Raw genomic sequence first — 22,297 nt, forward strand, 5'->3', positions numbered from 1 at the left:
TAGAGAAAGCACAGTGGATCTTGGAACTTTGCATTCCCAGCAAATCCAGCATGCTAATGGCCCTAGTCAGAACATAAGGATTATTTGTTACTTCCACTGCTGCTTTAGGGCTGATTAATAAATGCCCTAGCCTTGCCTGGAAAAATTAATCAGTGCTTTTCTGTCAGGTATGGGATGGGAGGGAGACAGACCTCACTGCAAGGTACAGCTCTTGGGGGTGAAGAAGGAAACCCAAAATGTGCTATCTGTCTCCTCCAAGTCCAGACAGTGCTGTAGGCCTCCTCAGGCACTGTTTAACATTTGTGTGAGGCTGGCATGCAAGTGATTTCATACAATCTGGCAGAGCAAAGCATAACTGAGAGAAAATTCCTGCTCCAAAGAGGGAGAGGGAGGGATAATAAAGTATTGTGTTAAGATAGTTGTAGTTGCTCAGGGCCTTTCAAAGGCCCTCAGTTGTTGCTGGATGAACCTGTGTCAGCTCCTGAAGAGGAGTTGAATGCTGCTTAGGCATCCCTCACCCTGAACTCTGACAGACTAAGTGACCAGTCCTTCTTGAGTTTTCCTTGATTGATATCCAGGAAGAATTCAAGGCTAGAGATCTTCCATCCCCTTGATTTGCAGTTGCTTGGCTTAAACACAGCTTTTTCTTGCTACTGTCTAGTTTGTAAGGCACCAGGAAGCAGCTGTTCAAGGAGATGTACAACATCTTGAATGCAGAGCTGGTCACATTTGTCTCATGAGGGATCCCAGTGATGCCATGAGCACAGAACCAGTAATCATCCTGGCACTGTTGGTGCAGTGGGCTTGAGCAATTCCTCTGGCAGGTGCTTCATGCACAGACCTACCAAGGTGGCTGTGTTTTCTAGGCTGTAGTCTACCCTACAGCCTAAGTGAGTGGCCTTGGTCCCAGGCTTTTAATCAGTATACTGGATCCATGGGAGAACCTTCTGAGATAAAAGATTTAAACCTATCCACAGCCAAAGTGGCTGTGTTTCTAGGCTGTAGTCTACCCTACAGCCCAAGTGAGTGTGGAAATCAGCAGCAAAGGATTCCCAGTTAAGTAAGGGAGTCATCTGTAAACTTCCCAAGAAGATTGCACTAATCCAGTGACTGATGATTTAACAGGACAAACAGTGTGAGAATCTCTTTGGCAAAACAACTCCATCACAGCTGGCGTGATAGTCCCTTGAAAACAGACGAGAGAAAATTCCTGAGCAGTGTCCTGTTAATCTCAACTTCTCATCCACCAGGGACTCCACAGCTTTAATTTAACTGGTGAAAGCACAGCTACTTCTCCTAATGAGAACTGTACAAAATCTTAAATTAGTTGGGTAGCTGCAGAACCCCAGGAAGTTTGGAACAGCATGTACAGGGAGCAGTGCTGCCTTCCGGCTCTTTACAGAAAGCTGCGTGCATTTTGCTCAGCCAAGCAAACTGGAAGTTCCTGTGGTGAGCAGCCTTCTTACCATTGAAAACAATGAAAAGATGCCTGCTGCCAGCAGTAGCATTTTGATGCCAGTTTTAATTCAAAAATGCACTTTGTTCATGCAACTTATAGTTAAAAGTGTAATTCATAGCTTCTTGTTGCAGGAACTCACAGCTCACTGACCAGACTGGCTGTCCTTCTTTTGCTGTCTGTCTTGTCTGGAGCCCACTGGTGCTCCAGAGCCACTTGGATGTTAACTGCTCTTTTTGTCACCCAGCTGTCATTGCCATAGTGCCCTTTTGGAAAAGTATGAGGGAGATGGTGCTAAAATTAATTCCAAGATACTTAACTGTTGCTCTGACAAGTTGGAAAAGGGCAAGATCTTTTGTTTGGAATTCCAGTATCCCCTTGTTTTCTCTAAAAATTAAGTTTTAAATTTTATTATCCTGTTTATGTGGGTAGATATACCTCAACCTGTTGTAAATTCCTGTGTGGTCCACAGCTTCTCATGCAGTTACCATTGTTTCCTTGCTATCCAGAGTTTAACAGCTCTCTCCTGGACAGCGTTGGCTCTGATGAAGACTCTGGAAATGAGGATGTTCTGGACATGGAGTATTCAGAAGCTGAAGCAGAAGAGCTGAAAAGAAATGCTGAGGTGTGATCTATGATTTCAAAAGCCAGCTGAGAAATATAGCTATTCTTTATAGTCTTGAAGGTAGTTTTACAGAGCAGGTGTAGAGGCTAGAAAGGTATTTATATTCTAAGTGAAAACATAGAAAATTTCTGTACTTAAATCTTACAGTGTTATTTTAATTACAAAAAAAAAACCCCAACCCAAACCAAAGCAAACAAAACCCAAAAAAAAACCCAAAACAAAACTGATTAAAAATCAGCTATAGAGACCTTCTGAGTTTCTCTAAGATACTCTCTTTGACAGTATTGTCAGTGAATTCTAGAGGTAACATTTCCTGGTCAAGAGAGTATTAAAAAATTAATTGTCAGAAGCCATTGAATAGAAAGAGCATGTTTCCTGCATGTAGAGTGGGTGTTGTCCTCTGACATTACAGGTGCAGGACAAGAATTTGGGCTACATATCCTGTATTAGTGTTGAATCTGTGTACCATTATCAATGGTATGTCTTTGATATTTCAGAAGTAAGCATGGTGTTCCTTTTTGGCTTTTCTGTTTATTTGCTGGATTAATTCTGACATCAGTGGAAGTTGCTCAGGAAATGGTTGTTTAGAAAACTTTGCAGTGTAGAGCTCATGTCAGCATCTGTTCTGAGGTCAGAGAGGCTCCTTGGCATGCTCATTGGCTTGCTGATAGATTAAATACACATTTCCCGCTTCTGGAAGGACTCCTTGTTTGGTGTGAAGCAGGGTGTCTGTTTCTGTAATCCTTCACTGGTTTGCAGCTTTGAATACCTAGCCAAAGTTGATATCTCAGGTATAATTCATCTTGTCCATAAGCTATGTGGGGGGAAAAAAGAATGCCTGAAAGCTTTAATTGTACTTTTTTTTTTTTTCCCAGACAGGAGAGCTTCCTCACTCCTATCGTCTCATCAGCATTGTGAGCCATATTGGAAGCACATCATCTTCAGGTAAAAGATGCCACATTTTATTCTTCATCTCTTACCTAGCTTGAAAAATCTGTAATACAGAATTACCATAGCATAATTATTTATAGGAAAGAATTCAGACAGCAAAGCAAAAATCTTCTGTCATGACTTGCTGATGGGGGAGCAGATTGGGGATATCGTGGTGCCTGACTATGGCATGTAGGAAACGTACAGCTGGTGGGCTCTGTGGAGTTGCTTGTGCTTGTTGCCAGCTGACTGAGGGACCAGGATCTTAAGGATCTTTTAGCATTTAAATCTGACATAGGTGGCTGGACCAGGGTACCTGGCTGACCAGCTCACTGGCTGAAGTGCAGCATGGAAAGATGTGCAGAGAAGTTGTGGCTGCCCCATTCCCAGAAGTGTTCAAAGCCAGGCTGGATAGAGCTCTGGGCAGCCTGGTGTAGTGGAAGGTGTCCCTGCCCATGGCAGGCAGTTTGGAGCAGGATGACCTTTGAGGTCCCTTCCATTCCAACCCAAAGCATTCTGTGATTCTGTTGTTAAGGTCATTATATCAGTGATGTCTATGATATCAAGAAGCAGTCCTGGTTCACCTACAATGACCTGGAAGTCTCTAGAACTCTGGAGACCACCGTTCAGTGTGACAGAGACCGAAGTGGATACATCTTCTTCTACATGCACAAGTAGGTGTCTTGGGGAATGTTGCTCCTAGAAATCACCTGCTGCTTGTGAGGAAGGGGGCTTCTCTTCTTCCTGTGGTCCTCTGCTAGGATGAAAAATGCCTCCAGAATGACAGAATTTAAGTGCTTGGAGTTCAGAGGTGTGGGATTGCATGTCAATAATGCATAGTGTTTTAACAAATACATGAAACTGTACTTTAAGAAAGGGATTCAGTGTCTCAGTGCATGTGCTACACCAGGAATCATAATGGAGGTTGGGTTTTTTTTTTTTTCAAGTGCTGTGATATTTATAAATGCTCTTACCCCTGCTCCTAACAGTTGTGTTGTTGCAGCCATGGTCATCTCAGGACAGCGAAAATGGGGTTTGTCGCTAGAAATGTTTTCAGGCCCACAAAACTGAAGAAAGTTTGTATCCCCCTTTTCTGTTGTTGCTGCTGCTTGGAGATGTCAGATTAGACATCTCTCTTTGCCAGGATTTGTAATGCTTGAGTTTATGGAGTAAATCCAGCTGCTGATTCCCTCAGGGCTATATTATGTAGTGAATTTTTGTTGTGCAAAATTTTCACTGTTGGTCTTTTGTTCTGTTCCAGAGATATCTTTGATGAGTTACTAGAAACAGAAAAAAATGCACAACCACTTAGCATGGAAGTAGGAAGATCAGTTCGTCAGCCTCTGTGAAGAGTAAAACACCTTGTTCCTCCTGAGGAGCAAGGAAGATTCTGAACTTGTGCCAGCCACGCAGGAGTAACAAACAGCTCAGGGCCAAAACATGAGACAAAAGGTAGAAATGTGGGACGCTCGGTTTGTTGAATCATCTGTGCAAGTCCTGGGCCTGAACTTTGTGTTTAAACCTTGACATCCAGAACGACCCTCCTGTGGTGAAATTTTCAATGTTTCTCAAATGATTTTGTCAGCATGGAGCCTTAAAGAGTTGTAACAAGCCACAAGACTACAGCTGCTCATAAACTGGTTTAAAAAATAGTGCAAAAAGAGACTCGACTTTAAAAGCCCATTCACCTATGAGACGTGAGTGGCAAAGATTTACATATCACTTGGCGCTTTTGTTTCTTTTCTCCAAGAGCAATTTAAGCAATAGACTGTAACCTGGCGTGTGTTGTGTTAGTAATATTCACTGGAAAGCCAGATCACTGAGCAGGCTCTTGCCAGTCATCTGGCTCACAGGCATTTTGGAATCACTCAAGCTGATGCATTGTGACATTCATGGGTTTGTAAGCGTGCTGCGATTTCCCTGCGGTTCCAGGAAACAAACTGTCGGTGCTGTGGAATGTATTGATACCTGGTGGCAGCTCTGTTTTTATTTTTTTTTACACCATTCACTGTCATCCTCATTTAGATGTGAGATTATATATGTGATTTCTTTTGTTTTACAAGTTCTATCATTTGATTGCATTTTCTCCATGAGGTTGTTGCATCAGTGCCATTTGGAGGGGCAAGGTCTCTCGTTGGGTGTGCTGTGTTTCACTGGAGTTGTGTTGATTAGGGCTGCTCCGATGTGGCTCTGGGAGAGCTGAGTGCCTGGAGCAGACAGAGCAGTGCTAGGAGGTGAGCTACACTTCTGGGAGGGAAAGAATGTTCTGGCATTACCCTTCCTGTGCAGCACCTGGCACTTGAGCTGAACCGTGGTCTTGCCATGGTCTTGTGTACCCCAGGGTAAGAGGCTTTGTTCTGCAGCCATGTCTCAGTTCTCCTCTTTGAGGAGTGCAAGAGTGCTCAAACTGTGAAATTAACCAGGTGGAAAGCTTTCAGAAGGCCCTTGCTTAGCATTAACAGAACATGGTTAGGAAGAAGTGATGCTATCTGCTGTGTTTGGAAGCATGATGCTTCTTTTATAGCTTGTTTCAGCAGTGGGGGGAGAAGCCTATTAAGTTCATTTTTTTTCAGCACCTTTGCACTAATTAAGGAGGGACAGATGTTTCCTTTCACTGACATTTACTCATTTCAGAGAAGTTATTGCTGTAAGCAAAGTAGTTGCTCTTGTTTTGGCCTCTAGTTCTGATTTTTGCAGCCTGAGTTTTAGAGATGAAAGACTTCTTTAAGGAAAAAAAAGGAAGAAAATCACTTTTTTTGCCGTTGAGATAGTTTGTGAGTTTTTTAAACTATCATTAGGAGTTTCTCAGGAATAAATTTGCTGCAGCAAAGCAGACAAAACCATCGATTTAGGAGACAGCAGGCACCTTTCACGGGCACTTCCACGCTGGAGTTTATCCCGGCAGGGTGTGTCAGTGCCCTCAGGGGACTCTTCCCACTTGTGTGCAGCAGCAGCAAGTGACAGCGTGGGTGTTCTCCCCACCCCGAGCACTTGGGGGGCCCTGGTGCAGTGAAGACTGACCTCCCTCCCAGTGCCCAGGTGGGGCGAGCCCAGGGGCCCTGGGCACAGTGCATCTTCCTGGTCTCTGAGCCAGCAGCAAAGGCTGGGCTGCAGGCATGCCAGAGGGTTCATCTGGTGAGCTGCAGCCCGAGGGCGGTGTGTATTAATTTATTACAAAGCATTATACTTTTCTATTGTCAGAACTGATTTTGGTTGAAATCTGGGTGACGGGAAGAGGTGGTGACACGGGAGTTGTCCTTTGAACTGATTGCCCTGTGAGTGTGATGGACTGCTCCGTCCAGAGGGCAAACCTGTTTTCCCCAAGCACATCCTATGCTTGTGCTGTAAATAACTGGTATTCCTGTAGTATCAGAAGTCAGCTCTGCTTTTTTGGGTGGCAAGGTTGTTTTTACAAGGCGCTGCACTCCAGTTAATTTATAATAAAAGCAAACATAGCCTGATTTTTCAGTGCAGTAACTTTTGTTTAAAACCAGTTTTGTTTGGATCAAGGTGAAAAAGCTGGTGCTTGAAAACAGTGTTCCTTGTGTTATGAGAAGTTCTTGCTTGTTATTCTAGTCATTAAGAATTTGCAGACATATACTATAATTTAAGCTTTTTTGTTTGGCATATGGCAGCTCAGTTGCACCTTCACCTGGGCAGGAGTGTCCCCAGAGCCCCTTCCTTGCAGAAGCCAGCTTTTTCCCTGCCCAAAAGCAGGAGGGCGGATGACAGGTGTGTAATTCTCAAGAGATGTGCTGCCCACCAGTTGTGTCATTCCCACTGCTCACGCTGTTGCAGCAGCAAGTTCAGTAAGGCTGGCCCTTCCATATGGGATACCTGTCCTTGGGTATAGGTAGGTGAAGCTTACTTGTGGGCCCTGAACATGTACTAGCTCTTCCTCAGTTAAACATTCACCCACTTCTGAATTCACCTAGTTTAGTACAAGTGTGATTCAGCACAGAAATTCAAGGAACTCCCATCCCTCTGTTCCTTTCGTCGCTTCATTGTCTGACTGCGATAATTTGCTCTTGATTTACACCCCTAATCTGAGAGGGGCAGAGTTTTGGTGTCACTGAACTGGAGCTCGTGTGTGGGTCCCTGGGGGGCCAGCAGGGCTGCACCCAGAGCCTTTGCAGAGCAAGGACTTGCTTTCCCAGCTGGAGCAGCAGAGTGGGACTGATGGGAGGAGCTCTGCAGCACCTGTGGCCTCGGCCTGGCCTTCCCCCTGCTCAGTGCAGCACAGATAAGATCAGCCGTGCATCTTCCTGCCCGTCCTGCATCGAGGAAGGGAAGTGCTGATTGCCAGCTCAGCACTTCCTGCTTCAGTTCACCCTGGCAGGTGGGGAACACCGTGGGGCTGGGAATAACTCATCTGCTTTGTTTTAATGGAGCTAATTATCCCTGTAATTGCCCGCCAAAGAGAAAAAGGGGTGCAGGACCCCTGGCAGCTGCTGTCCATGTGGTTTGCTGCCACACTCCAGCCTTGCCTCCCACTGGCTTCTGCCTGCACCCTGACTTTCTGGTTCTTTACACTGTTGATGTGGAGCAGTGCTTTTCTCTGTGTTTTAGCAGACCTGTTCCTCTCTATTCTTTACAGTTTTTGCTCTTGGGTTCCCCCTGCCCGTTTTTAAATGATGTGTAGATAGATTTTTGTGAAATTAAAACCTCTTTATTAACCCTCTATTGATTTGGAATCTTATTTCTGCTGGCTCTTCCTGGGCACTGCACCTCCACCTCTCCTTTTGCTCAGTTGCCTGGGAACATCCTGTGTGTGTGTGTTCAGTGCCCCTCAGCACATGTCCAGCCTGGCCCCCCTGAGAGAGGGGACACCTCAGTGCCTCTCAGCATCCCTGTAGAGCCCCAGTAGAAGGGAGACACCCTCCTCCCCTCCTGGGTCCAAGGACAAGTGATCCCTGGTGTCTGTCCCCACAGGCACGGTGTCCCCTCATTTACCTTTGGTACCACACGTGTTTACTGCAGTTCCAGTGATAAGGCAGGGAGTGGCTCCAGCTGCACACTGGACCTTTAGCCCGGAGCTGCAGGTGCCCGGATGGGAGAGTCCTGGCACCTCGAGCATGCCCAGCCTGTGCATCACCTCTGAGCACAGCCAGGACAAAGGAAGGCCTTGGGGAAAAGGAGTTGAGGATCCTCCCCTGTGCTGGCGGTGCCCAGTCAAAACCTGTGTCTGTGTGCCAGCCCTGAAACAAATAACCCCCGTACCTGGGGCTGGGCCTTGGGGATGGAGAGGAGAGACCACAGCCCTATTTTTCATACTTATTTTATTTCCTAAAGAGCTGGGATTGTTTCTTTGCCCAGGCTCCTGCCCTAGAAGAGTCCATTGTCCTTCTTGAGCTTCTGTTGTTTCCACAAGGGCAGGCTGCTGAAGGCAGAGCGGCTCATGCCAAAAACAGCCTGGAAGTCTGCATCAGAGAGGTGGTCCTGGGGCCAGAGAAAGAGAGGAGGCTGAGCTGAGGAACTGGGAGGGGCTTTCACTGTCTCCCCCTCCAGCAGCCCCCTGGCCTCATCTTACCTCCTTCCTGCTGGGATCCACACCCCGGGGCAGGTCATCAGCGGAGGTGTTCGCCAGCACATCCAAGGGGAAGGTCTCCAGTTTGGTGGGCACAAGGGTGGTGGTGGCAGTGAAGACCTCTTCCCTGGATGTGATCACCTGAATGGGGAGTGCAGAGTCACACCAGGGCCTGGCCCAGGGATGGAGGCACCAGGCTGGCTCCAGGTGTTCTCACTGAGGATCTGTCCTTGCAGCCCCTCCTGTCACCGGCCCAGGGGATGGGAGGGTTTTCTGTGTCCCACCCAGCCCAGCTGCCTTTCTCCTTATGCCACTTACTGAGGTGAGCTGCCCAAGGCTGCTCTCGTCACCCAGCTCAGCTCTCAGTGTCTCGTAGGATTTCTTGTCCTGGGAAGGAGACAAAAGTGCTCAGCCCCTCAGCATGCACAGGGGTCAGGCAAGCTCCTGCCCACCCTCTGGAGATGCTCCTGGGGCCAGACCCACATCTGCTCCCTTCTGCAAAGGGACTCCCTGGTCTTTCAAACCTCTCCCCCTGCCATGACTCACGTCCCAGTTGAGAGGGTCCCAGGCCAGGAACCAGCCGGTGAAGGTGGGGGGCTCATAGCCCTGCTTCACCACGATGATGGGGGTGTCAAGGTCACGCCCGCTGGGGTGGCTCCGCAGGTACTCCTGTGCCATCACTGCTGCCGCCTCCTTCTCTGACTCATTGGCATCTTTCCCAATCCAGAGGAAAACCTGCAAGAAAGTTACTGGGTCCACCACTGGGGTGAGACAGAGCCCTCTGGGACCACGGTTGGAGGCACATGAGCTCTGTCCATGGAGAAGGACTCTGTGAGTCCATCCTCAGCATTCCCTGGAATAAGAAGGCTGGAAAAAGCATTGTGGGACCACGTATAGGCAGGTTTCCAGCCTCCCATCCCACCAACTGTGGCTGATGCAGGTCCTCCAACTGCAGGAATATCAACTTGTGGGATCAAAGGTCTGTCCCCTGCTCCATGCTCCCCCAGCTCACCTGGTCCCAGGTGTCCAGTAGGTAAACATCACTCTCCTCCAGGTCATCCTGGGTGAAGTCTATGATCTCTGTGGCCAAGAAGGTGCCTGTCTTGTTGGAGCACTCAAAGAGTCGAGGGGGCATGGAGGGGTTCTCCTCCTGCAGCCTGAGAGGGGTCAATGTCATGGGAATTCGGCTTACCCTGCTTGGGGACTGGCGGCCCATCTTACCCCTGGGCATGGGTAGGGACAGGACAGGTACCTCTTGTTACTGGCATATTGGGACTTGCCCCCCAGGGCCAGCCAGAACTCAGGTGGCTCCTGTCCTTCTGCAACCACTGGCTTCTCCATCTTGGAGATTATGTCAGCCACAGTCTTGGCCATCTCACGTTCATCGCCGCTGCAGCCCTGCCAAGCAAGCACAGCTGCTCCATTACTGGCCCAAGCCAAAGAGGAAGAAGTGGAGTTGGGGACAGTTGTCTGGGAGGTGGCAGCACTCATGCCAGTGCCCAGCAGTACCCACCTTCCCATACCAGAGGTAGCAGCAGCTGGGGGTTTTGAGCACAAAGACATCATTGGAGTTGAGGGAGGAGGCGCGGACAGGCACCTCGAAGGCCTTGGTGTTGTACTCATTGGTGCCATGCACTTGGAAGAGGCGGGTGGAGGGTGTGGGCTCTGTGCTGCCCGCCCGTGACGTGCCACCCTGGGGGACAGGGACAGGAGGTCACCACCGGTGCCACAAGCCCAGTGGGTGACCCATGCCCCCAGATGCCCGTGCTCACCGTGTACACCACCATCTTGCCCCTGAAGATGGCCATCAGATGGGCCGGCTCCTTGCCCATGGTGACGCGGATCTGCACGGGCTCGTTGTTGTACTTCTGGTCCAGGGCGACGGCTTGGTAGGCAGAGGCAGCCACCTCATCTGCGCTGGCTTGGCGGCCCTGGGCAGGGCAGAGGGGGCTCAGCACCCATCACAGCCCCCTCGCCCTCTCGAGAAGAGGCAATGCTCATGCTGCTCCCAAGGGACAGAGCACCCCCAGTCTGGGGAGGTACACCCTGTCCCCCACCCACGGGGCAGTGACCTGGAGGCCTCACCTGCCAGATGTAGATGATGCGGTTCACCTTGGGCCCCACATAATAGGTGTAGAGCACCAAGTAGCAGTCCCCACCATAGAAATGGCCCAGCCACTTCTTCTCTACAGGCACCAGCTCATTGTTCTCCACACGCCAGACCTGGTGAGACAGGGGTATACTACTGTCAGAGCTGGTGCATCCTCCTGCCCTGCAGACCCTGGACCTCACAGTATCCCCTGAGAGGGTCCCACATTCTTCCACAGTCACCCTACCTCTACTTCTCCAGATCCATCATCCACCATCTTCTGCTGGGCAGCCATCTGGGGCTTGGCGTGCAGCGTGGTAGCGTCAAACTTCACCTGCTCCACCTTGGCTATGGGGAAGGGCAGAGGGGTGAGCCAAACCCCTCAGGCCACAGGAGCTCCCCACAGCCAGCCCATCCCAATCCAAGAAGTCCTTCCACGTTGGAAGAAGACACTCACCCACTTTGCCCACGGTGTGGGTCTTGCCTAACCCACTGCTCTGGTTGGGGACAGTCCATTTTTGGAAGAGCTGCCTGAAGACAGTTGACTCGGACCCATCATTCTCTGTTTCCACGCTGGTGCTGTGTGGATAGTTCTTGGCTTTGATGAAGCCCTGGGGGGATCCAAACACAGAGCGTGGCCATGGAGTGCCTGGCACCCCAGGGAGCAGTCAGGCTATCCCATAACGAGCCCCTAACCCAGCACCCACCAGCGCCCTGCTCATCGCCTGCTGCTTCTCCTCCTTGCTGGCATCCTTGCCCTTCCAGACGAAGATCTTGATACCTCCTTGATCAAGGATGTAGCAGTCCTTGAAGAAGAGGCAACAATAGAAATTAGGACTTTAGGCAAGTCTACCAAATTCAGCTTTTGAAGGATTAAAGCTGCTGAGGAAACCGGGCACCCCCAAGCATCCTATGGGTGACAGACCTCGTGCAGGAGCATGTCTTGAGTCAGGGGTCGAACTGCCACCTCCTGTATGACCAGGTTTCCACTGGCGTTGGAGACACTGATAGGAGAAAAAGAGATGAAAAAGGCTTAGAAAGTGGGTTGGAAAACCCCATCCCCATTACAGGGTGGTAGGGTTTGTGGGGATGTTCCCTCCCCATCCCCTTCCCCAGCCAGATCATGACACAGGTGGTGCCCAGGGGATCTCTGGCTGTGCCATGGTGGCAAACTGGTTTGTAGCATGCCCTGCCAGGCAGCTCACTCATGGCCACAAGCAGGGACAGAGGGGTGCCACATGCTATGGGCCACTGAGGTGCATTGCCACAGCATCCAAAGGTGATGCTTGCATGAGCATCTCTATCAGGTACCAATCCTCTTGGCAGCTGGGATTCCTCTAGTTCCAATGGCACCCAAAGAACTTATCCCCACCTCTGCTGTAGCTTTGACCCTTCTTGGTGTGTGTCCATGGGGCTGGGAGTTGTGGGACATAGCAGAGATGGCTGCTGGCTCCCTCTGACACCAGGGAAAATGCCCTGTGTGTAACCCACCCCCAAAAACTCACTGGTAGAGCTTGAGGGAGGATTTGAGCTTCTCGTCCACTTTGTTATCAGGGATGGCGGGCTGGATGTCCCTCTTCTCACCCAGCACATGCTTAAGGACCTTCATGAGTCCCGGTGAGGCATCCTCATCCTCACCATCCACTACGCCCACCTTGGCACGGCCCCCACGTTCCCGGTCCCGGATATCCTTGGCCAGGGTCATGGCCTGCAGCCAGGGGAGAAGGGATAAGCCCAGATGAGGGAGGGGGTGGCTGGTGATCCCCCCCTCCTGCGGGAGGGGACCTTGGGACCCCCTGGCCGTACCCTCAGCCTCTCGTTTCGGTTGCTCTCAGGGCCGTTCCACTGGACGATGAGCTGGCCCAGGTCCAGCAGGAAGACGTCTCCTCTGTTGAAGCTTTTCCAGCTCATCTCCACCTGCAGCAGCATGGGATTGAGAAGGGTGGGTGGCAAGCAGCAGAATGCCTGGATCCCCATGGCTCTGCAGCTCCTCTCAGGAATACTGAGAGGATTTCTGGGGAGCAGTTGCAAGGCAAGGCAGCATCATCCCACGCCCACTGTGTGCCCTGCTCGGAGGCAGCTGTATCTAGGGGTGCTCTGGCCTGATCCTGATCCAGACTCCACACATGCCATGACTCACCTCTCCTGCCACCACGTTCTTCTTGCCCTTCACCTGCAGCAGTCGCTGGACGTTGTAGGTGTTGGTCTCCACATGCTTCATGCCTGAGGCCACCCCACCCTTCTTATAGCTGGGAGGGGACAGACATGGTGTCAGCCCTGGGTGCCCCTCCTCACACCACTGGGGTGTCCCTCCACCTCTGTACAGGGAGGTGTTCGGGGTACACACACACATGGTAATGGATAGATGGAGCCCAGCTCCAGATCCTCCTTCTTCCTCCCCCACCTCACTGAGACAGAGCTGTCCCCATCCCCACCCAACGGGGACCCCTCCCCAGTGTCTCCCCCGTGGAACAGGTGCCCAGGGGTGGCTGACATACATGAGTCCCTGCTTGAAGTAGGCGCGGAAGGTGTCACTCTCGTGTCCCTGGGCCTCGCGGTGCTGCACGGCCACGGAGCCCAGGTGATCGTCCATCTGCGTGGTGTAGATGGCCGCCGTCCCCTGCTCGTCCTGGCTCGACTCCTTGCCCAGCCAGTAGTGGATGTCGTAGCTGAAGTTGCTCCCAGACTTGCGTGTCTGCAGGACACCGGTCCCTGCTAGAAGAGCCCCCGTGTCCCCAGGCCCCACACATCCCTCCTTGCACCCGGCCCCTCAGGGCAAAGCCAGTTCCCTGTGCCACCCCTGACTGCCCTACCGACAGCAGCACGTAGCAATCCCCCTCGTAGAAGTTGCCGTAGCTTTTGGTGGGCACTGGCACCATCTCCATGTTCTGCAGAAGGAAGGGACACATCAGCCCTGTGGGGGAACCCCCCCAGCCCAGCCCCACCACCCACTGCCCCCAGCACCAGGAGCTGCAGGGCTTAACCCTGGGTGATGCACTGAGACCTCCAAACCCAGGTCCTGGGGACACAAAGGGAGGATCTTCCCTCACAGAGACCCCCCAAGGCAGCCCCAGTGGTGTGCCCCCGTTCCCACCTCAATCCGCCATATCTGGATGCCCGGCGTGGTCTTGTTCAGTGTCCTGGAGACTTTGGCGCTGAGCTCCACCATGGTGACAGGTACCACCGGCACGGGGACCTGCCAGCATTGGCAACACCCTCGTTAATGGCAGACAGTGTCAATAAGAGCTGGGACACGGCCAACCTGCTGTGCCATCTGCTTCCCTGCCTGCTCTGCAGAGAGCCCGGCTGTAAACCTCCCTGTACGGAGCTGCACGGGGTGAGGGGACCCCCAGCACTGAGGTATCAGGAATGTGGCACACAGGTGGGGTGCCATCCCCTCAGCTCGGCTGGCACTGCCGCCAATGAGCCCGTACCAGGGTCCAGGCTGGGAAGGTGCAGGTTCCATAAGCGCCCCAGTGCCCTGCCCTGTCTCCAAACAGGGGACAGGGCAGTGCAGGGCACCCGCAGCTGGGTGACACTGCTGCACGGTGGCCTGTCCTCCCCAGCACCAGCAGAAACTGGCCCTGCTCAGCCTTGTCCTGGCACGGCTTGGCGTGAAGTGGAACAGCATGACATGGCCACTGCTTACACACACAACACACACAGATACGCACACACACTCACAGGGCCTGCTTCAGACCCCCTGCTCCAAACCCCCAGCCCATCCATGCCCCCCAGGGAGGGCACATCCTGGCTCCCCAGGGCTGCTGGGTGCCGGTGCTGCCGAGGCTGTCCCAGCCATGTCTGCCAGGCTGACAGTGCTCCCCTCAAGCCAGCAGAGGGGCTGGGTCAGGCAAAGCCACCCTGTGCTCCCCAGATGGAGGCTGGCAGGGAGTGCTGGCATTGCCCAGATGGGAGGTCTCTGCTTCCCAGCCCTGCAAAACCCCTCCTGGCCCCACCGTGCTGCCCCACGAGCACCCACATCCCATACCTCAGACCCAGGGGAAGCATCGCCCACAGCACAGCCCCGAGATGGGGCTCAGGTGGGTCCCCAGTCTAACCTGCTGCCAGGAGCCATGGGATGTGTTGTGCACCCCATGGCCACCCTCTGTCCCCTCTCCCTACTCCACTGCTCACCTTCCCTGCAGAGCTGGGTGCACAGGTGAGCGTACCTAGGCGGAGTGCTCAGGTGCCAGCACCCAGGAGACCTTTGTTCCCTCACGTCCCTGCCTCTGCTCACCATATAAGGGCAGAGACAGCCCAGAGTCAAGGTCCCCACAGCCCTCCAAGACTTTGTGGCACCTAAGAGCCCCGTTAGTCATGGGGTGTTTCCCCCCCAGATGCTATTGCACCCTGCCCAGGGTGGTTCCTCTGCCCTCCCCAGGCCTCCTGCCCCTCCCTTGGCCCCTGGTACTGAGTCCGTGCTGAATTTTTTTCAATGCACTCCACCAAGAAGATCCATAAAGTGATAGCAATGGGCTGGACCAGGACATCTGGGCATCAGCAGAAACAGAGGTGCCTTGATGCCATGGGGATGGCCACAGTCCTCATTCCCCAGACCCTAAAATCCCCAATCCCTCACAGACATGGAGCACTAAGGCCACAGAAATGGGTTTTTTTGGTACCTCCTCCCCCAGAAAGGTTCCATAAAGTGACAGCAATGCAGCACCTGGGGCATCTCAGTCCCACCCCGTAACTGGCACATCCCCACCCTGACCATGGCACTGTTCCCAGGCTGCTTCCCACCCCAGCTGGAACCCAGATCCCAGGTCACTCCTGGCTGTGCCTCCCTGCCCTGGGAGTCTCCACAGCCCCAAGGAGGGAGATGGGACATGGGACTGGAGCCTGGTGGGACAGAACAGGACATGAAGTGGTGGCACGGCTAAGCCCTGTCCTGTGCCCCCAGACCCCAGTCCCGAGGGTTGGCATCTGATAATGCCCTTGATGTTGGCAGAGAGAAGAAGGGACTGAGGTGGCTCCCAGGCCCGATGGTGGTTTTAGGGAATGACCGCGGTGTCCATAAAGGTGGGAGGGGCAGGTGCCATCAGCAGGCGAGTCCCCGGGCCTCCTGTCCTGCTCTCTACCTCCCACAGCCCCTTGGGATTGCTGCAGCTTTACCCTGGCTGCCCTGCTGGGCCAGCAGCCCTGGCCCCAAGCGCTGCGGGCATCCTGCAGCCCTGGGCTGGGCTGGGCTGCAGCGAGCCCCGCACCCTGCCTGACCGTCCCGTCCCGCAGGGATCCCGCAGCGATGGCCACGGGCTGACCCAGAGCACGGGGCGTGGCAGCCCCCAACACGGGGGTGTCCTGGTGCACAGGGGTGGGCTCTGCTCTGCCCTCCACTCCTTGGCCCCCAAACCCTCCAAACCCCGCCACGCAGCTCCCACCTCCTGCACCGCACTCGAGAGTGCCCGTGGAAGCCTTACCTGGGTGCAGAACCCCCAGTGGGGCTGTTTGGGGTGGGGTGGGACACCCGGGTGGCCGCTGTCACCCTCTGCTCGGTGGCCACGTCCCAGGGCAGTCTGTCAGTGTGGCACAGGGGTAGGGGACCCCTCGCTGGCCCCAGAGGGCTCACCCCCTCTCTAGGGCCCCTGGCTGGGCAACTAATGAACTCAGTAATTAGAGCAGCCATCAGGGAGGACAGAGATTTCATTAATGAGGGGAGGCATAGGGCCAATGAGGGCACGGGGGAGGGGGCAGCTAAGAGATTCCCCGCAGGAGCCAGAGGCTGCATGTTGGCAGCAGAGTGCCCGGCATGGCGGGAGGGGGTCACAGGTTGTCCCCCAGGGTCCCCCCAGTCTGTATGGGGAAGGCCTGACACCTTCCTTGGAGCAAACTCATTTGAGGTCTCAAAGCTGGGAGGAGGGCACAGCCCATGTGGTAAATTGGTAAATTTACCCCTCCTTGTTAAGGGGCAGGATAGGATAGCCATCAATGTAACACCAGGGGCCTTTTCCCAGGAGGACATGGAAGGAGTTTGGATGGAGGTGCCAGGGCAGCCTGGGGGGGGGGCTGTCCTCCAGTGTGAGGGTGTCCCCTTGGCACCAGGCAAGGGGTGGCACCTCAACCCTGCAGCCCAAGGGTGCTTCCCCAGCACTGATCTGCAGCATCACCCCCTCCCAGGGGCTCAGGGGATCCCAGGGGCTCTGTGTCCCCACACTGAGCACAGCCACCAGTGACACACGCATGATATGTACCGTGCCCACACATGCACACACTCAGGACTACTCTTTCCAAGATGTTTTGACAGCTTTAATCACATGAAGGCACTTGGATCTGGTACCCCAGCCCTCCCCAGTCCCCCACGCTGCTCTGCATGCCCCAGGCCTCCCAAGGATGCCCAGGGCAGGGCTGTACACCCACAGGCACTCGCTGGGCAGCGGCTGTGCTGGCGCCCTTTGACTTGTCTAACATAAAGTGCTGAGTCCAGCCCTGCTGGCGGGGCAGGATGAGCCCGGGGCTGGCAGGGATCCAGGGAGCTGTGCTGCACCACAGGGCAGGGGCTGTGGCTGTGGCTGGGGGCCCCTACTCACCCCCAGCAGCAGGAGCAGGGCAGTGAACAGCACCAGAAAGCTAAAATCCATCACACCCACCCCCCAAACACTGCCCCACTCCCTGCACTGGCACTGCGGTAAAAAGGCACCCATGATTTTTGGGAAACCATTGCTTTTCCCTCTAAAAAGATATGAGGCATTGTCCATATTGTGACATTAAAAAAGGCCTGGCTGAGCTCAGCCTCCCCAGGAAAACCCTTCCTGAGAGCCCCCAGACCCTCAAAGCCGGGGGACACCCTGGCACAAGTCCAACCCCACGGGGGTCAGGGCAACCCCAGGCTATGGGGGGCTGCAGTGTCCCCCACCCCTCGCAGCTGGGCACTGGGGCTGGGGCAAGGCTGGGAGGGGCACGTTAAGGCTGGTATGGAGGTCCCTCTCTCTGGACTAGCAGCCTTTGGTGAAGCTGCAGATGGATACGGAGTGGGGGCTGTGCCCCTGCCATGGGAGGGGACCCTTCTGTGGGTGACCAGAGTGGCTCCCAGTGACACAGTGTAACTGGAGAGGGGAGGAGGCCACCTCCCCCCCAAAATGAGAAGAAACCGAAGTTGGAGGGGGCGAGTAAAGAGCCCCCCTAGGCACATCCCTTGCAGGGCTAAGGGGGAACAGAGACACGGTGTCTCAAGGCACATGGGAGGCATTTGTGCCCAGGGGCTCAGCCCTGAGGCTGGGCTGCCCCTGCAGAACACAACCCCCAGGTGGGGGCAGCAGGCATGAGGAGAGGCAAGGACATGCCCCCCTCGAGGTGATCAGCTGCACCCAGGGCACAGTTAAGGGTTTGGTGGCAGCCCTATGCACCAAGGACAGCAAGACTCCCTGCGTTTTCGGAGGGTGACAAGGTGTTACTGTCCTGTAGCCTCGGCAGACAGGGGCCAAGGGCTGCCAGCCTCCCAGCAGGCAGAGTCGGGATGGAGGGACCCAGTCCTCCCAAAGGCAGTGGAAAGCAGCAGCTGCTGACCCCAACCCCCTCCCCAGCCGGGGGACAGAGGGGAAAAGGACCTGAGAACCGTTTTGTGGATGGGGGACACAGGCTGGGGGCGAAAGGGGCAGGAGCTGGACAGTGGGGGAGGATGGGACCCCCCAATAGGTCCTCAGCACAGCAAGGCAGTGGGTCACCCATGGTCCCCCTCCTCTGAGAAGGGGGGCACCCACATCTCCCACCAGCGGCAGGCACGGAGGGCACCGCACCCGCCGGGGCTGGGGAGGATGATGGGGGGCACCGGGACCCTCCCTCCCCCAGAACAAGGCACCTGGCTCCCCCGGGGTGCCCCTTGGCAGCACCCGGAGCGTGGGGGGGCCATTAGCTGTTAGTCCGCTGCTTCTTGAGCACTGCGTACACGTCCTCCACCTTGCTGAGCCTCTCGAAGAAGGGCAGCAGGTCCAGCAGCTCCGTGTCTGCCATGTTATCGAACCAGGAGGCCACGGGCACCTGCAGGCGGCACAGGGGAGGGGACAGAGTGGCACGGGGGACAACGCTGGGAGAGGGTCCCCCAGCACACATGAGCTGCCCAGGCCGCCCAGCCGTGCCCGGCGGGTACGTACGGCATTGTCCGGGTGGAAGATGTAGGATGCGGGCGAGTTGTCCACGATGATGATGCGGCGCAGGTCGCGGCCCAGGCGGCTCAGGTCCTTCACGTAGTTGCCGCGATGGAAAACACAGGATTCCCGGAAGAGCCGTGCCCGGAAAGCCCCCCATTTATCCAGCAGGTCAGCCACGGGGTCTGCATACTACAGGCACAGGAGGGGGATCACTATGGCACACCACACCACCCTGCCCACTGCACAGTGACAATGGCACCCAGCTCTCACTGTGCCTCAGTTTCCCTAGCCAGTGCCTTGGAGGGACAGGTATAGAGGCCGCCCAGTGCTGGTGCTGCCTGTGGGTACCCAGGGGACAAGAGGCCAGTGATGCCTGCAGGTGGGCAGGGAAGGGAGCTGTGCCCCTGGAGGAGTGTCTGGGAAGGGGTGGGCGATGCCAGGGCAGGTCGGGGCACCCACCTTGGCCAGGCTGGCAGTGAAGAGCACGCACTCAAAGAGCTCGCCCATGCGCTGCAGGAACTCATCCACATGCGGCCGCTTGAGCACGTACACCTGTGGGCACGGACAGACAGACAGAGGGCAGCGTGCTGCTGGCACCGGCCATGGCTCACCCAGAGCCTCCATGTCCAGGGGACACCTGTGACCCCACAGCCAGCAGCTCCCTGGCCACACCTCACGGGAGCTGCCCATGGGGGCTGGGGATGCATGAGCCCCACGGGAGTGTCCAGGGTGAAGAGTTTGGCCGGCTCCAGAGCCAAGTAACCGAGAACAGGCTGACTGCCCAGACCACAGCCTATCCTGGATTACTTGAAACCGGGGCTGGCCACTGCAGGAGGCACCATGCCAGGGCACCCCTCACCTCCCTGCCCTGCAAGGAGAGGGGCACCCACCTCTGCCCCTGCAAAGCTGGCACCAGGGCACCCCTCACCTCCCTGCCCTGCAAAGAGAGGGGCACCCACCTCTGCCCCTGCAAAGCTGGCACCCTGATACCTCCCATTGCCCTGGGATGGCTCCCGCTCCTGGGGGAGTTGGACTGATGCCCCCCTCCCACCAGGCACCCATCCCGCTGTTACCTGGTGCATGATGCCATCGATTTCCACGGGAATGATGAAGTCGGCGTTGTTCACTGGCTGGGGAAGGGCACACCAGGATGAGCACAGGGCATGCCAGGCACCCCCTGCCCAAATGCTGCCTGCTCTATGCTCACTGTGCCCCCCGGCCAGCCCCACAGCCCCCTCACAGGGACACCCCAACTGAGCCAGCCAGGCTGTGCTGGGTGCTGGGCATCACTCTGGGGGAAAAGGGGGCAGAGCAGCTGGGGGAGCATGTGGGGAGAGGTGTGGGGTGGGCCAGGGTGTCCCCCACCTTGAAGGAGCTGTGCACCAGGGTCTCATCCAGGTCGATGACCACGCAGAGCTTGCTGGCGTCCTGCGGCTTGATCTCGGGCAGCAGGTGCTTGACAGCAGCCTGCAGCAGGGGGACACAGTCAGCACGGTATCCACAGCACGGCCAGAGGGGGCACTGGGAGGAGCGACTGTTTACCCCCCCAGCCCTGCCCACACCACCGGGGAGGCGCAGGGACGGCAGCCCGGCCCCGCCGGTTCCGGGCTGGGTTTGGGGGTTACCTTGGGCAGTGCCCCGTTCTCCTCCACGAGGAGCGGCGCGCCGGTGGTGCCGGTGCAGGGCTCGCCCTCATCGCGGCACAGGCAGCAGAAGAGGGACTGGAGAATGCTGCGGCTCCGAGGCTTCTTGGCAGGGGTTTGGGTACCTGCGGGAGGGCACAAGGGGGGTGAGGGGTACCCGGGGCACTCCTAACACAGCACCGGGGGCTCACCGGGGGCCAGGTGAGCCATGTGTGGGTGCTGCCCAAGAGCCCCCGTGCCCTCATCAGACCCCAACACCCATCCGCCGGGCCTTCCTGCCCTGCCAAGCAACGGTGCCAGGGCAGCGCCGCTGACAGGAGTGCTTGCTGACCGCCCGCAGTCCCTCACCCGGCACATCCCACTCCACGAGCGACCCCCGTGGGACCCCTTCGTGGCCGGAGACTCTTCAGGAGGGCGCGGGGCTGGGCCCGGGGGTAGCCGTGGGCTCGGGGCCGGTCCCCGCTGTCCCTCCCGGGGGAGACGGCCCCACTCGGGAGGAGGGGGGGGTCCTGGGGGCGGGGTCTCTCTGAGGGGGCGGGGCCTCTCCGAGGGGGCGGGGCTTATGCCCGTTCTTTTCCCCGCCTCCAGCAACTCCCTCGTCTCATTGGCCAACTCGAGTGCACCGGAGGCGAGAGGCCAATCAGGACGAAGCGCCCGCCCCTGGGCGCCGTTCCCGCAGTTCCCATTGGCGGAGCGCGGGGAAACTGAGGCAGAGGGGCTGCTCCTGCCCACCCCGTGCCCCCGGGGCCGCGCGACGGCTCCAGCGGCCCCACCGGTGCCGGGGCCGGGGCCGGGTCCTGCGGCAGCCCGGCCCGGGGCTGCACCCCGCCCTGGCTGTGCCCCCCTTCCGGCGGGCCGGGGCCCCGAGCCCGCAGTGGGGAGCCCGTGGGGCAGGAGCTCCCACTGGGGACGGGGCCCGTTCCCACGTTTGCTCCTCCCGGCCCTGGCAGCTTCCCAGGCCAGGGAGACGAGCAGCGGCCCCCGTCAGACCCCCCTGGCGGGGTGGAGGGGACGCGGGGAACGGGACGCCGGTATGCAGCAGGGCGCCCGGCGCCCTTCCTGCCTCAGTTTCCCCGCCGGCGCTGCGCGCACCTCTCGCCGGCTCCGGAGGAAGCAGCGCAGATAATCCGAGCAACGCCCCGAGCCTCCCAGGGCCCCGCCAGGCTCCGAGGCGGCCGGAGCTCGGCCCCCCGCGCCCGGGCGGGCGCACACAGCCCCGCTCGCTCCGGGCTGCAGCCCCGGCGCATCTCCAGCCCTGGCGGCGGGATGCAGGGGGGCGGGCTGAGGCGGCGCGCAGCTCATCGCACCCTCCGGGAGCAGCCCCCGCAGGCCCGCAGCCCCCCGGGGACCTCCCCCTGTGAGGCGCAGGAAGGGGGTGCGGGGGAGCCGTCTCCCCCTCGGCGTTACCTTTCTCCTGAAGCGGGGCGCTCCCCTCCTCCCTGCTGACCTGGGCGATGATGGACTGGTGCTCCATGGGCGCCGGGGAGGGGGGGGTGGGAGGGGGCGGCCCCCCCCCGGCGCGGCCCCCGGGGGGGGAGGCGGGGCGGGGGCCGGCGGCGGCGCGGGGCGGCGGGCGCGGGAGCGGCGCCGCGGAGGAAACTTTGTTACAACATGGAGTTTCCTCCGCCCGGGCTGGGGCTGCAAACATGGATCCCGGGCGCGGTTTCAAGGAACCCCTTAAAAGGGCAACGACGGCGGGGGGGCCCTCCTCCTTCTCCCTCCTCCTCCTCCTCGCTCCTCCCGGCACCCGCGTCGCCTGGCTGGAGTGGGGGTCCCCGCCGAGCCGCGATTGGGACCCAGACGGGGAGTGCTCTGTGGTCTGGCTGGGAGGGACACCCCCTTGCTCCATGGTGCAGGAGTCCCCGACACGCCGCCGGGCTGTCCCACGCTCCGGCTGAGGGAGCTTGGAGCGCGGGATCGGTGCTGCCGTCACCCCGCAC

General features: G+C 56.8%; 3 protein-coding genes across 4 annotated transcripts in view; 1 reads left to right on the top strand and 2 right to left on the bottom strand.

The window, feature by feature from the left end:
• The window catches only part of USP37 (ubiquitin specific peptidase 37), a 34,733-nt gene extending 27,050 nt beyond the window's left edge, over positions 1–7,683 (top strand). The window contains exons 21-24 of the mRNA XM_058809443.1: positions 1,966–2,081; positions 2,957–3,026; positions 3,547–3,685; positions 4,273–7,683. Coding sequence (XP_058665426.1) covers positions 1,966–2,081; positions 2,957–3,026; positions 3,547–3,685; positions 4,273–4,360 — 413 coding nt within the window. The 3' untranslated portion in view covers positions 4,361–7,683. The remainder of the gene's footprint in view (positions 1–1,965; positions 2,082–2,956; positions 3,027–3,546; positions 3,686–4,272) is intronic.
• Positions 7,684–8,336: 653 nt separating this feature from the next.
• On the bottom strand, positions 8,337–13,799 carry VIL1 (villin 1). The gene is made up of 19 exons (XM_058809383.1): positions 13,722–13,799; positions 13,441–13,515; positions 13,126–13,322; positions 12,768–12,876; positions 12,434–12,544; positions 12,133–12,335; positions 11,553–11,631; positions 11,335–11,433; positions 11,085–11,238; positions 10,875–10,975; positions 10,624–10,761; positions 10,311–10,469; positions 10,052–10,231; positions 9,791–9,936; positions 9,551–9,695; positions 9,085–9,273; positions 8,857–8,925; positions 8,542–8,679; positions 8,337–8,450 (listed from the first exon to the last, which is right to left on the bottom strand). The coding sequence occupies exons 1-19, from the start codon at positions 13,794–13,796 to the stop codon at positions 8,337–8,339; spliced, it is 2,481 nt and encodes an 826-aa protein (XP_058665366.1). The 5' UTR covers positions 13,797–13,799.
• A 3,096-nt stretch (positions 13,800–16,895) lies between these two features.
• Positions 16,896–21,954, bottom strand: CTDSP1 (CTD small phosphatase 1). Of its 2 annotated transcripts, none has more exons than XM_058809410.1 (7): positions 21,765–21,954; positions 20,340–20,482; positions 20,080–20,181; positions 19,788–19,844; positions 19,174–19,266; positions 18,718–18,903; positions 16,896–18,604 (listed from the first exon to the last, which is right to left on the bottom strand). In XM_058809410.1, exons 1-7 carry the CDS (start codon positions 21,829–21,831, stop codon positions 18,476–18,478), a joined length of 777 nt encoding a protein of 258 aa, XP_058665393.1. In that variant the 5' UTR covers positions 21,832–21,954; the 3' UTR covers positions 16,896–18,475. The 2 variants fall into 2 exon arrangements, with proteins under 2 accessions (XP_058665393.1, XP_058665391.1); XM_058809408.1 differs by having other exon boundaries at positions 20,080–20,235.
• Between the last annotated feature and the right edge of the window lie 343 nt (positions 21,955–22,297).

The sequence above is a fragment of the Ammospiza caudacuta genome, chromosome 8 (genome assembly GCF_027887145.1).
Source record: "Ammospiza caudacuta isolate bAmmCau1 chromosome 8, bAmmCau1.pri, whole genome shotgun sequence".
Lineage (NCBI taxonomy): Eukaryota > Metazoa > Chordata > Aves > Passeriformes > Passerellidae > Ammospiza > Ammospiza caudacuta.